At 39.0% G+C, this 14,888-nt stretch overlaps 2 protein-coding genes across 4 annotated transcripts; both read left to right on the forward strand.

The window, feature by feature from the left end:
* Window positions 1-164: 164 nt before the first annotated feature.
* Window positions 165-8,967, forward strand: LOC119745647 (1-acyl-sn-glycerol-3-phosphate acyltransferase gamma-like). Of its 3 annotated transcripts, XM_038222158.1 has the most exons (10): window positions 165-229; window positions 2,976-3,263; window positions 3,696-3,865; window positions 4,244-4,405; window positions 4,896-5,049; window positions 5,607-5,712; window positions 6,079-6,154; window positions 6,280-6,490; window positions 6,926-7,091; window positions 7,380-8,967. In XM_038222158.1, the coding sequence occupies exons 2-9, from the start codon at window positions 3,083-3,085 to the stop codon at window positions 7,054-7,056; spliced, it is 1,191 nt and encodes a 396-aa protein (XP_038078086.1). In that variant the 5' UTR covers window positions 165-229; window positions 2,976-3,082; the 3' UTR covers window positions 7,057-7,091; window positions 7,380-8,967. The 3 variants fall into 3 exon arrangements, with proteins under 3 accessions (XP_038078086.1, XP_038078085.1, XP_038078084.1); XM_038222157.1 differs by lacking the exon at window positions 165-229 and adding an exon at window positions 2,330-2,351 and having other exon boundaries at window positions 6,926-8,967; XM_038222156.1 differs by lacking the exon at window positions 165-229 and adding an exon at window positions 2,368-2,503 and having other exon boundaries at window positions 6,926-8,967.
* A 1,052-nt stretch (window positions 8,968-10,019) lies between these two features.
* LOC119744969 (extracellular serine proteinase-like) lies at window positions 10,020-14,653 on the forward strand. Its single transcript, XM_038221192.1, has 9 exons — window positions 10,020-10,055; window positions 10,765-10,884; window positions 11,152-11,301; window positions 11,664-11,853; window positions 12,469-12,575; window positions 12,821-12,962; window positions 13,338-13,534; window positions 13,913-14,084; window positions 14,511-14,653. Exons 1-9 carry the CDS (start codon window positions 10,020-10,022, stop codon window positions 14,651-14,653), a joined length of 1,257 nt encoding a protein of 418 aa, XP_038077120.1.
* The last annotated feature ends 235 nt before the right edge of the window (window positions 14,654-14,888 follow it).

Here is a 14,888-nt window from a genome sequence, read left to right on the forward strand (position 1 = left end):
GATTTTTTTTTTACATGTAACAGCTGGGGCGAAGTGGGGATGGGGCGAAGTGGGAATGGGGCGAAGTGGGGATGGGGCGATGTGGGAATGGGGCGAAGTGGAGATGGGGCGAAGTGGTTAGGGGCGAAGTGACATGGGGCGACGTGGAAATGTGGCGAAGTGTCCGACATTCACTGTGCAAGTGTGTGATATCGATCGCCGATGTTGGACAGAAACGCCACAAAGAAAGGTGAATAAATTGAAATAAAACTGCGAAATTTGCAATGTAAACTATTAAAATGTGAGAACAAGTAATCAGGAAGACGTTAAACGTTACGCAGTGGCTATTGTTACGGCAGCCGTAACGCATTTCCCATTTTCTATCGTTACGGTAGACTGCAACCTGGCAACTTTTATAAAAAAACATGACAAGAAAATATAAAATTAGAAGGAAAAAAGTGAATTTGAACTTTATGAAATTTGGACTTTATTTCCCTTTTAAAAAAAATCCTCCAAAGCCTCAGGTTAGAAAAGGAAAAAAATTCGAGTGCAAAACTGAGATTCGAACCCGCAACCTCGCGGTGCAAAATCCTACCCTCTATCGGCTGAGCTGGCGCACTGCTCGATAAAACGTGGAGAAACAAATAATTATATACCCGCGTGCGTATCAAAAAAATATCGTAGAGGGCGCTAAACAACGAGTGCCGTAACGATAGCCACTTCGTAAACGTTATGATGACGGTTATGGGAAAGAATGTTGCAACCTGACGCTACTTCGCGGTTGTGTACAAAGTCTAGAAATTTTTCTAGGTTATATTTCTCAGTCCACTCCCAGATTCATGTCTTATCATTTTTGCAATGACTGACCTTCATTGAGATGATATATGAAGAAAAAAAGCAGTGTACTGTCAGGTTGCAACATTCTTTCCCGGTTATGTTTAAAACCTGGTACAATTTCGGTAATTTCACTAATTTGTTGGAAAAAATGTTGCAACTTGACGCCACTAAGTTGCTGAAGTTACTGCCCATACAGAGCAAAGAACATTTCGCTTACATATTCCTTGTGTCCAGAATTGTGCCTGCGCTGGGTTTAGAAAAGGCACTAATGTTTGCGGGCAGCGTGTTTACAGAAAATAAACACCTAGCAGTAGCACGCGGCCGCCACGGCAGCAAACGGCACGCGCGTGTACGTGTACGTCTTCACGCGGAGAATTCGTACTGAAAATGTTTTCAACAAAAGCGTGGAATTGCAGTTTATTTTCGGTAAACACGCCGCCCGCGAACATAATTGCCTTTTCTAAACCCAACGCAGGCACAATTCTGGACAGATTCTGTTATAATTTTTTTCGCTATGGTGGTAGAATTTATACCCCGGACGTCCGTCGTAATGCAATGAAGACGTCGTCCAACCTGGGCTAGGTAATTCTTAACAATATTGGAAATGTTTCTCAGTCCCAGCCATGGTCCCTGCATCATCATTTTTGCAATGACTGACCATGGACAGACCTTCATTGAAATGATATATGAAGGAAAAAGTGGCGTCAGGTTGCAACATTTTTTTTCTGAAAAGATTATTCACATAAATCGCAGCTGTTTTCCATGACAGTAAACTTATGTGAGATTTGACTTCAGACTGTCACAGGACTGATCATCATACGCATAAGTTCTATTTAGAATAAGAGCGACGAACTTGATCAGTCAATGTTCACATGTATTGCTATAGTGTACTGGGCTCCCTCCCTCGGGCAAATTTCACTAACATTACAACCAAAACACTCATCCAAAATAAACATGCTAAAGAAAAGAAACAAGGACAGAGCTAGTCTATTTTGGAAAAAATGTTGCAACCTGATGTCACTTTTTTCTTCATATAATATATCATCTCAATGAAGGTCGGTCATTACAATAATGATGATATTCATGAATCTGGGACTGAAAACATTTCAAATTAAATTTTTGTTAAGAAATAGGGCCTACTCGGAAAATTTTCTTGACTCTCCATACACTTTGTACACAACCAACGAAGTGGAGTCAGGTTGCAAGTTCTTTCCACATTCTGTCCCACTGCATGGCCATGGGGCTAGGTCAGGGTATTTTTCAGAAAATAATTCAAGGTGATGAACAAAGCCATTGACATGGGGTCACAATATGGTACATTATCCTATTGTAAATTTGCTTTCAAGTTGAACCTGATAACTAAGCATTACTGTATCTACATCTACCCTTGCTGGGAAACTGTGGACTGTAAACAAAGTCAATCCTGTGCAGTGTCCAAAGTTCAGAATAAATACTAGCTGACTTTCTGTTATCATAATCCTGTGCACTTTGCCCATAACGGAACACAGAGCACGAATCGTTGCATCATCTCAAATGTAATGTGTAAAACTTTAGATTGGATAAAAGTGTTGACTGGGTACCACTGTCGTAAAAAAAGTTACTCCCAAATTCTTGGGATATCTTTTGTTACTGAAACCTCGACAATTCCAAAAATATTTTTGATTACAACGGACCATAACTGTTAGTGGTGAGTGCCGTTTTCTAAAGAAAACATCAAAATACTTGTTCTGAAATCAATTTTTTGCATTGTATCAATTTCTGCCTTTTTTCTATGCTGTATTTTAATTTCATATTTTCCATTGAAGCATTTACATTATATTCCTTTGCGTGTTGTACTTTAAAAGTGTGTTGTGTAATTGTAATTGTAATCTGTTATCTCTTCTAGTATAAATGTAAGCAATTGTTATAACATCATGTTATGTAATGATCTTTCCCTCGACTTGTACAAGCAATGTGATACACATGTTACAAAAGTGCATGCAAAACATTGAACAGTTGTAAGCAAATTGAAAATAATAGTGTCTCTTTTTTTTCCTATTTTTATAATGGCATGGATATCTTAATGTATCCCTTGTCCAAAACGTTTCCATTAACACGTTTTGCAACACCTTTCCAATTAGTTTTATTTGTTTGAAAAAATGTTTTGAATACAATTTCAGAGTCAACAAAGCGTCTGATGTCAGGCATGTAACTCAACGATCTCAGGACAAATCACAAATCTTCCAACGTTGCTTCTCTCCGTGTCTTGGTCATTCTCCACGTCACCATGGGTCTTACCTCCTCTTTCAAGGAATCTCCTCTCATCCAGATGTTTTTTTCTGTGACATTCATCGTCAGTGGTATCATAGTCATTCTGATGCAGCTGCTAGCGTTGGTGCTTATCCGTCCGTTCAGTAAGCGTCTGTATCAGATAACAGTCTGTAATCTGGTCTACCTCCACTGGGGTCGTAAGTATGCCTATCTGGCATGATGCAACCAATCTAAGAAGTGTAGAAATGACTTAGAATAAAGATGGAGAAATTGGGAGAAATTGTGCGGTAGTTTTGTTGATAGAGAGTTTCTAAGTCAAATCTCTCTGTGCAAGTGTAATCAGATTTTGGATTAGAGAAGGGATCAAGTTTGACAATTTTGTTGTTGTTTCTGTTCTTGTGTGAATTTTTATTTTCATTCATTGAAATTGTTGGGGAAGTTGTTTTCATGGGTTGTGAGGTGCCGATGGTATCATTTTCTTTTAGAAGGGTAATGCTGCATGAGGGGGAGGGGGGGCACAAGTTAGCCCTCCGGGATACGGCACTATTCTGTACTAAAAACTCTTCAAACTGCGGTCAACCAACACGTTTGAAATTCTCTTTGTTTACTTGTGATGTATCCTCTGTCAGAGTTGATTTGGTTGTGTGACCGATGGTCAGGATCAGAGGTCCGGGTGTTTGCTGACGATGAATTCGTGAATATCTGCGGCAAGGAACATTGCATCATTCTATGCAATCACAGGGAGGATGTGGATTGGCTGGCTGTCTGGGTTCTGGCTGACAGGTTCGGCATCTTGAAAGTGAGTTCTTTCTGTTTTCTTCTATTCAATAGACTCCTTGCGTGGTGTGCCCTCCCAGAGGGCAGCTTTGGTTATTTTAAGTCAGTGACAATAAAGATACAATGCTTCTACTCATACGTATCATAGAGCAACAAAGACCTTCCCTCTGATGTGACATCATATGCAAGTGGTCTATTTTTCGTCCAACCTTATAAAGATATGTTGGTGAAAAGCAAAACCCCAAAATTATATTTTACAGCAGTTCAACCATGTAGAGACTTAGTCCTGAATAGAGAGAATTGTTGTAATGTAGGTTGAGGCTTGTGTGTGCCCAGAATTTTAGATAATAGAAGGGCAAATCTCAGAATAATTATAATGATTGATTTCTTTGTCTTGTAGCAAGCGAAATGCTTGATGAAGAATGAGTTGCAGTACGTCCCGTTAGTCGGTTGGTCCTTCGCCATGCTGGAGATGATCTTTGTCAAGAGAGACTTTGCAAAAGACAAGAAGACGATGATTGACGGCTTTCGCAGTTACCTGACCTATCCACTCAAGTGCATGGTAAGAGCAGGGCCTGATTTCTTAAGCAGAAAAAAAACATCACTAGGCAATATATGTGCTGAGCAGAAAAAGCAGGGAACCAGTCACGTGCAATGTCAATAGCAATAGATTTGACTGGTAATGTGTTTTTGCTAAGCAGATATTTTCTGTGCTTAGCATGCCAAACAGGCCACATCTGAATTACTTGACTATGGCTTGAAATTACACACGTGTGAATGGGAAGTGGCTGCAGCACTATAAAAGGCTTAAAAGAAATGGAAGAAATTCCCCCAAAAAAGACACATCTAATTGTATTTCAAGAATTCTTCATACATTTTGAGCTTGGATGGCTCAATCTCAGCGGTAATGCTTCAAAAATCATACCCAAAAAAATGGTTGTTTTAGACTTGTGATAGAAAAAGAAAAAAGATACCGAGGCTTGTCACATCTAGAGTTTAATTTTTACGCTCATTTTAAAATATTCCACTTGTTGTTATGTTTTTTTTTACAGATTTTGTTATACTGTGAAGGAACCCGTTACACTCAGGAGAAATACGCCAAGGGTTTGGCCTTCGCTAAGGAGAAAGGACTGAAAGAACTCAAGCATCATCTCATGCCTAGAACAAAGGGATTCGTGGTTGCCATGGAAGCATTCGACGGACAAAGTAGGATTTCCTTTTTTTGTCTGGAAATTTGTGTTTTACAAATTGCTCACATTTTCAATGAATGAAATTAATATATGGAAGCTATCCCTTCAGAATTTAAAATTTTCAAAACATGCCCATACTTTGAAAGTTTTGCTATGGCAAAACACAAACAAAGAAACAAAGAAATGTTGGTGATTACATGTATTCCTCAATTATAATTAAGAAATTCCTGCCATGCTTATATATGTATATATATATATGTATATGTGCCAATCAACAAGGATGGTGTGCTTAACGGTGATCATTCTTCTGAGAAGTTTCCACTTACAATTGGAAACTGCTCTGACTGTATTGAGTGTGGTCTCATGTGTTGTTTCCTCCCAATACTGAGTGGTGAATGGCTCTCAAGACAAAGACTCTGCACATAAATGTGGTTACCTTAGGGGTCAGATGAGGCCACTATATAAGCAAGGGCTATGTGTCAACGGCCTGTCACATATATATTTTATAATAGTTATAATTTACAATGTTCACAATGCTTTGCTAGCATTCATACATAATTTTCCTATTTGCAGTACCTGCAATATACGACACAACTTTCGGAGTTAGCCAGTCCGACTCAGAACCAACATTGCTTAACCTGCTCAGAGGAAAGAAATTTATCTTCAATTTCCACGCAGTGTAAGTCAGTTCTAGGTGTCGTGAAGTACCTGGGACATTGTTTGTTTTTATTCATTCTGAAGGGTGTCTTATTTTCTTACAATTTTGGGGACATTATGGTTGTGAGATTTTTGAAGAAGCGACATTTTTATGATTGTTATCTTCTTATCAGGAGCCATCACTTTCACTGAAATCTGATTCAGAAATCTTGAAAAAACTATGTAGTGTGAGTTAATTATACTTAAAATAGCCCAAAGTCCAATGCACATCGTCGTTAATTACAAGACTAACTTTCATTTTTACTTCATAAACCCTGTGAGTACCTTTTCCCAAGAATTATTTCTCTAATTCTAATGATGAAAAAAACCCAATGGTTTGAAATTGCAGGCGGATACCCATTGCCGATGTGCCAAAGACTGAAGACGGCCAAGTGAAGTTTATTCATGAAATCTATGAGAAAAAGGTCAGTATCAGGTCATTCTGACCTTCAGAGGTCAAAGGTCATTACCAGTAAACGACCTTTGGATTGATCCTTGTGAAAAATCATTTCATATCACTTCCTTTCGCTTCATTCATTTGTTTTCTTAGGATGTTTTGTACGGACATTTTCTGGAAAACGACACCTTCACTGGTTTCGACCACCGTACCATGCGTGTCATGCCTAGGCGTTGGGCACCAGTGATTATTGAGACATTCTGGTTGTCTGTTCTGGGTTTGCCCACCTTGTATCAGCTGTTTCTGGTCTTGACGACAGGATCAGCAGTTGCTACGGCAACAGCCCTCGGCATTATTGTGGCTTGTGAGTATACTTCATTTTGCAGTTCTCCTGCTGCATTATGTGCTACTATCATGGGGTTCGTTAGTGTGACGTCATCTCAATTCAACCATGAGTACTTCACACGGTGTAGCATAGCACGAATGGAACCGGAAGTTAACGCAACTGGAGCGTTTATCCAATGGGCGCTAGTAATCAGTGGCGCGCGCGCGTGTATGACGTTTTTACTAACGAACCAGATTGACTACAAAGTGCAGGCCATGATGATGATACTGATGATGATGATGAGAATTCCTGTGTTGACTCTCGCGAAACTGCAATTTTAAATACAGTTACTCATATTATCAGACAAAAAACAAATAACTTGGAAAGCACCCACTCCAATGATGCTAAAAGAAATATATTTTTATACATATAGAATATTTCCTATTTATCATTTTTAAACAAATTTCTTTGCAGTGTACTTCTTAATCAAGAAAATGATAGGAGAAACTGTGACAGCAAAGGGATCGGAGTACGGTGGCAACAAACACAGAAACAATGTCAGAAACGGAAACAGTAATACTGCCGCAGATGTGAAGAATGACTGATTGATGAGATCTAATAGCTGAGAAATCTAAACCAGGTAACCATAGCGTTCCATCTTGTACAGCTGTAGTATATTTCTGGGGAGCAATGTAGATAACAATTTCCATGTTTCTGTGATGACCACAATGTGCAGATCTGTGACTAGCACATCAATTACATTTGACTACAAAAACATTGAAGATGACATTGAGCAATGCAAAGTCCACACTTTATAGAAAAGACTTGGTTGACTTTCTTATATTTGTCACTAAGTTGTTTTTTATTGTTCAATCTTCTTAAAGTCATTCCAATGTATAACTGTCCTTTCGTTTGATTTTTATTATAGTTAATTTATACCAATTGACTTAATGGGGAAAATGACAAAAAGATACCACAAGAGGGGGCTGTGCTGAATGGGGCTCTAGGTTTCCTCCGTATGAAAGAACAGCCAATCTACCACTTGGTGGAGCCTCAACTTGAAATGGCTACTGATTATTACGATGCTGATGAGTACATTCCAAAGAGAACATAAGTTTTATGCATTTTGCGAGTCATCTTGCATTTAACAGTATGAAGTCAAAAATTCCTTCGTGGAGGGTCCAACTGTGTTCCCAGGTCCAAATCAAGCAAATTTATATCTGTAACAAAATGGGGTGTTAGCACTAGTGAAGTAATAAATGAAAGTATAAATTTTAGTACTGCTCACCAGTTATTTTTTTGCCAAGTTTTCGGACATCTTGTTCTACACCCTGAAGAAAGACAAGATGTCCGAAAATTGGGCAAAGCAATAACTGGTGAGCACTACTTAAATTGATATTGATATCTCAGCCTTTATGTGTTTGCTGTCCCTTAGTTGTTTGTATGTAGAGTTGTTTTACGATAGTTTTGAGGTTTTGTTTTTCATTATTTTCAATGCTCAGGCTTTTTCTTGTTGAGTTTTTTAGCTTTAGTAACAATTTCTCATTTTTTATGTGCCTTATATTGCTGACATTGCAGAACAATGCAGATGTAGAATGATTATAAATTCTACACTTAAGAGTCAATTTGTTTTGCAAATGTGCTAGGATAAAGAGCGTGAAATTATATGAGCTTATCGGGCCTTCTTCTTTTTAGGATTTCCCCATTGCAGAAATGTTCTACCTATAAATGTAACAATAAAAATGCTTCATATTGAAGGTCATGATGTTAATTTATGTCACTCATGATGATCAAATTGCAGCTGATGTATACATGTAATTTTGAATAATTTTACCAAATGTTATCGCCATATGATGCTTATAAATCATTAACTTATATATTCTGTGAGGTATATTTAACAAAATGTACAAGTATATGCCATTGTACCTATGTGAATATTATGCAAATCAGTTCTATTAACATTATGAGTATTCATATGCTGCTAATTTGCATAACTAAATTTATAATTATTAATTTTGGGGACCATCAGGCCAAGGGATATATGTATCTGAGTATGCATATATTCATGTATTGTTGAACATACATGAAGAATTTAAAGCTACTTTTTCCTCGCAAATTGAAAGGTTTTTAATAGATCCTATGCATTACATAACATGTAGATTTACGATGCTAACAATGAGTGTACTGATGCCGATCGCAGACACTTGATGAAAGTCACTGATTGTCTGTGATGCTGTTTGTGGTATGGTAGTGTCAGTACCTGCGCCTAGAGTAGCTCCTCCTTGTTATGTACTTGATGCAAAGCTTAAGACAAGCATCACAGACGCTTAAGAAATGTAGTCTTTCAATAAGACAGTATCAGAGCTTTTTTTTCATTTGTACGTGAAGAACGTACTCCTTTTCTCAAGAATTTGTAATTTTTTTTTTTATAATTTGTAGATTTGTTACTGATTAAGACCTGGCCCATCAATAATGAAATAAATGTTGATATCAAAATGTTGCACTTAGAGAGAGAATAGTGCTGTGTTCGTAATGGTTCTTTTTTGTACGATGCCAATTTAGAGTAGGCCTACAGTTGTTTTATTCTGACGATTTGTCAACAAATTTTAATTATCCAATAACAAAATTTCAGGCTAAACTATTTTTTTATCCATTGCGTTCAGGTCTCATCAAGTGTTTGTCGCCCTCAAGTGGAAATGCGCAAAGCCGATACATGTAATATCAAAGAGTTCAGCAACAATCCAAAGTAAATGTTGTTGTGTTCAGTATCGCGAGATGATTGATAATACTTTTGAAACCTTGTAAGTTTAATTTCTATGAGTGAACCAAACCAATCTATTTTCGCAGCTTTCGAATCTATTCGGCTTTTGTTACACCAGAATATTAAATGACCCCTTTTTGAAATGTATAGATTTTGTTTCGGAATTCCAATCAGTCAAGTTGCCATTATCTTCTTTACATCAATCTTCTTGGGGTTTTTTTCTGCATGGCAGCGCCTTAACCAAACAATTGTTTATCATTTGAGCGCATGCCCCCTTTCACATTATAATTTAAAAGAAGATTTTAATATTGGTATAAAGTACGGCAGAATCGATCGCACTTTTCTTATCATAAACCAATCATTCACATATAGGACCCTAAAGAAATTTGACTTGAATTATGATGTGTACATCTATATACGTTGTGTACATGTAATCGGTATTGCGACTGAATAACTGTTTCTATTCTAATTTTGTGAATTATTACAGTTGATAAATTCTATTAATTTTAAATATTGACTGTATTGTATTGACTGTATGTTGTATATTGTGCTGTAACGAGGGGTTTGATGGCAAATTGGGGTCCGCATTGGTTTGAGTTCTGTCCCTAAAATGGGCGTGGTAATCATATGTGGCAGGGGGTTATTTGGATGTTGTGGGGAGTGGTGAAAGCAGAGATTTTGTGACAATCAGGAAAATAGTCGGCAACTGTCTGCAACTGTTGCGACTGCTTGTATTGAGGTTTTCATTTGTCTGCGCGCTGTCTCGGTACTCATCCACATTGCTGTACATGTATAACATGTATCGGCATGGCAGACTTTATAGTGGACCATAACAGCCCGAAGGTAATGAAAATGTGAATGATAGATGCTCGACAACCCTTCTCAGCTCAAAATCGATCCCGCCGTTTCATTTGAGCTGAAGTTGATGCAATAATTACATCAATACACTTCCGAGATGGCAAGGCAATTACTGAAAATCGTACAGAATGACGATGTATTACGAAATAAAGTTGTCAATAACAAGATAAGATTCTTCCCTAGCGAAATTGACATATGAAGAATAGAAATCCTTCAACTCACAAAAAGAAACTTTTGCAAAGAATAATTAAATATTCAAACATGTTTAAGTTATTAAAGGTTTATAAAGGAAGTTTGATATTCAGCGGTTTAAAAGGATCTCGCAGACCGATTTTTGGATTCATTACGTCGACAGCCGCTGTATTGAACTAAGGAGGATGGAACAGGTTCGTATAATGTTGCGATTTGTACCTGATCTATTTTGTTTAAATTGTTTTCCTTCACATTTTGAGTTTAGTTCTGCTGGTCACTTTCCCATGCATCCTGTTCGTTGCTGTTAACCAGAAGCTTGACTCTCTTCAGAATTTTCACGACATTTTGTATTATTTTCTGGTAATTTCTTTTTTTCTAAAATTCAATTGTTGAGAAATAGAAGAAGAAGACAAACGACTTTAAAATCAACTTCGCTATTTAATGTTTTGTGACCGGAACATTCGGATTTTTTGTTACATTTTTTTCTAATGATTTGTTTCAGAGGAGAAGGCAGACCATGTTTTTCCTTCTTGTACTTCTGGGTCTTACTAGAGCACTTGGCATGGCACCTCTTCTGCAAAATGAAGACCCCGTACCTGGCCAGTACATAGTCCAATTGGAGGTAACAGAGTTTGTACAGGGGAAATCTTTATAATGAGCAATGCTGTCTTACAATTGTATGTATATTTTCGAGGGGGGGGGATCTTCAAGTCTCATCAATTTCTCCTAGATGGGAAACCTCCTTAATCATGTAAACAATGTGCGTTTGGAAGCATTTTGGGTCAAGAACCAACTTTGCGTAGATGACATAAATTACAGAGCCGCCCATCTATATCAATGAAATAATTCAAATCCATAATTTGATGGTTTCCTTCTTGTTTTGGTTCAGCCTTTCGGGAACATCTATGACGTGACAGATGAGATGGAGAGTAACATTCCAGAGAACCTTATTGATACAGTTCATCATGTCAAACTTCTTTCCATGGACCAGACTTCCAATATGGCAGTTATGGAGCTGGACTACATATCCTTGGCCAAGGTAGAAATGGAAAATAGAAGACAGTGACTGGCATTGACATTTATAGCTCAAACTCAAATCAGTGGCGCACCCGGGGAGTCCCCCCCAACCCCCCCCCCCCCCCCCCCCGAATCCTGGGTGCGCCAATGACTCAAAGTTCTTGAAAAAGTAACCATTCTTATTCGGTGTCGGAAGTATTCGGAAGATACAAAGCAACATTTAATTAAAATGAACGTCCTTTTCTGCAAACGTATCTCCGAAATTCTGTATCTTTTCAATAATTCTATTTGAAGAAGTAAAAGTTTGGGTCTTGTAGGTGTGACTTGCACACACAAAATTTGTTTTTAATTTTCCTTTTTCTAATCTTGAAATTTTGTCTATAGTTGCGGAAATATCCGTATGTAAAGTACATAGAGCAAGACGCTTACGTTCAAGTGCATGATGAAGAGCCGGTACTGGCGGAGAATATAACAGAGCGAGCGAAGGAAACTCGAACGTATGAAAAAGCGAGATGGGGTTTGGATCGAATCAATCAGGAATACCTGCCAATGGATGGCGACTGGGAGCTCAGTGGTAAGAACAGGTGCAATATAGCAGGTGCTTCTAGGCGCATGTACGGGACACAATACACGCGCAGGTAGCACGAGCGCGCTAAATGCTCCTTTCGACCAATCACGTACTTACAACTTGCCCAAATGCCAAGGGCGTCGATCGCTTCTCAAAAGGGGGGAGGGGGGGACGTACGTCGATCAGAACTGATGCGAGCGCGGAGCCCTAACGGAGTAGATTCTAGCCGCTCTGTGGTGCGATCTGAGACAATATCTGACCATTTAACTAACTTTTTGGAGCAAAAGATCATCATTTAAACATTATTTTCAAGTTTGGAGTCATTGAATCAGCGATTCTGAGCTAAATAATTAAATGTAGGCTACCATTTTTATTCGGGAACATCCCCAGTTCCCCACCGATCTATGCCCATGCCAAATGCACGCGCATTTTAATGTGAGAGCGCGTACGATCTGCGCGCGAGCATCTTGCCAACTGATCAATGTTGTCTTTTGGTCAAAAGGGGATGTAATGCAACTTAATTGGTAACGATAAAAAAAATAATGTTTAGACGGGAAACGGAAATGCTGATAAAGTCGTCTTGTCAAATATTTCAGATGTTTTCTCTATTTGTTATTTCAGGGAATGGTTTTGGAGCCCATGTTTACATCATAGACACGGGGGTGAAAGATACACACCGAGACTTCGAGTGTCGTGTTGACAGAGTTGAAGACGTCACCGGAAGCGACGTACGTTACCTTGGCAACCGCTTGTAGATCACATGCTTTATTGTATTGAACCCAGAAGTAAAACAGATCATAGTCGTTTTTATTGATAAGTGTTTGATATCTGTGAGATGTGGATTTTTAACATAGACTTAAACCCTAAATGTACTGTAGGCCTACGTCTATACCTTTGTTGAAATATAAATTCGGGAATACTTTTCTTGCAAGTTTTTTCCCAAAGTCATTTTGCTCTCTCGTTCCTTGTCCAGGGTTCTGACTGTAAAGGTCGTGGAACCAAAGTCGCAGGGATAGTCGGAGGCAAGACGTATGGCGTAGCCAACAAGGTTACTATGCACTCTATTCGCGTGATGAACTGCGCTGGAACAGGAACCGTTAGCGACATAATTTCTGGTATCTATCGAGACATTCAAAGTGAAATAAAGTCCAGCGAATTTTGCCATGTTTTTAAAATTAATTTCAAGATTTGATGTACACGGAGGTGTTTGCTCAATTAAAAGTTCCTGCATTCAGGGAGTACTGAATACAGTGGTACTTTGTATTCGTAATTAGTGACAGAAATAGGCCTCTCTGGTAACGACATTTAATTTCGGTGACCAACAGCAGACATAGATTATTAAACTTTATTTAACAGAGTTTATTAAACTAAGTTAACATATATTTCTGGCAATAACCAATGATTCATTAAGAGCGTCATTTACACTGTAGCTCTATAGGCTGAAGAACAATGGAGAGAAGATGAATGTCTTTTCTTGGTCTTCATTTCAGGTATCGATTGGGTGATTAAGAACCATGTGCAGCCCTGCGTTGCCGTGCTGCCATTCTTCACGCCACCTTCTCGGAAGTTAGATGAGAGCGTGGAAGAACTGGCTGATGCCGGGTGCCTACCCGTGACTGCCGCCGGGAACGACCCGCAGAAGACGGAACTCGATGCGTGCGACTTCTCACCGGCAAGATCGCCATTTGTAAGGGATACAATGTATATACGCCTTGCACAGAGCGCAAGTAAAGTAGGGACAAACACCGTCCTCAGTGAGGGCGCCCTGTGCACGTTGTCTTCAAATAGTGCATTAGTGTTATACCTATTCACACACACACAAAACTGGAGGGGACATAATTAGGTAAAATTATTCGACCAGACTTTTGGTGTGAAATTACCTCAGTTGTTAATTGGTTTGTTTGAGAAAAATGCCCCATTTTATGAAACGAAAATATTTGCCCAAAAGAATAGGATACTTTCTAATCTGGACAGTTAATTTGGCCTTTTTCGAATTAGGGTTGGTCTTTCGTCCCCTCGACCCTGGCTACAGGCTTGTCACAATGTTGATTTGCTTCATCTCAAGGCAATTACAGTGTCAGCTACTGACGAAGACGACTACCGTGCTGAGTCTTCACGTTATGGGACCTGCGTAGACATCTTTGCTCCAGGTGTTTTTGTCAAGACAACTGATCCTCAGGGAGGCAATAAGTTCTGCTATGCTTCAGGCTCATCCTTTGCCTGTGGCTTCGTTGCGGGTAAGACAGCTGTATGGTCAAGTTGTTTTCTGCTATAAGGCTTAAATGTTTTACTTTAAGTACGTGCGTTAATGAAAACTGACCCGAACCAAATATTGTGGTGTAGCCGTGCAGTTCATTTGTCCCAAATTTACCTCGCCGTATCTCGAAATACACTTCTTATTATGACACTATACAGACACCATGACTATGGACGTAGTTACTGCAGGACAGTAGTTGCAATAAGATAAAGTATTATTCTCAGTCCATCTTTGGGAATTGCCTTTTTTGGCACATCGGCCAATCGGTCAATTTGATTACACCAAGGACAAGTTATTCCCGGCAGATTTCTAGAAAAGACGCCTACTGACAGCCACACATACAGACAGACTGACAGACCAACAAACAAGAATTATAATGTTAATATATTTCCTTGTCTGTATACAGGAGTTGCGGCCATACATCTGGCCAATGGTGTCACGGCAAGCGAAGTACGTCAACGCATCCTCAATGATGCCACAGTTTGTCCTATCAATGACTCGGGCAGGGGAACACCCAACCGCTTCTTATACATCTCCCCGCCTCAGTAACAAATTGATGAGTCTGGTCCCGTGATCAGCTTGTACTCATGCAGTGTGAGCGTGCGCGATCATTTGAGGACCGCTGAAAAACGTCATACTAAAACTAGCACACGCATGCGCAATCGCTAAGATACAGATTTGTCACGGGCAGGATAATTTTATTTCAGGCTAAAGTAAGTGACGCAATCTTTAGTATTTATAAGTTGTGTTTTACCTTCTGTAAAATTGTACCGTCTAGATATTG

Source organism: Patiria miniata, unplaced genomic scaffold, assembly GCF_015706575.1.
Source record: "Patiria miniata isolate m_02_andy unplaced genomic scaffold, ASM1570657v1 HiC_scaffold_7, whole genome shotgun sequence".
Classification (NCBI taxonomy): Eukaryota; Metazoa; Echinodermata; class Asteroidea; order Valvatida; family Asterinidae; genus Patiria; species Patiria miniata.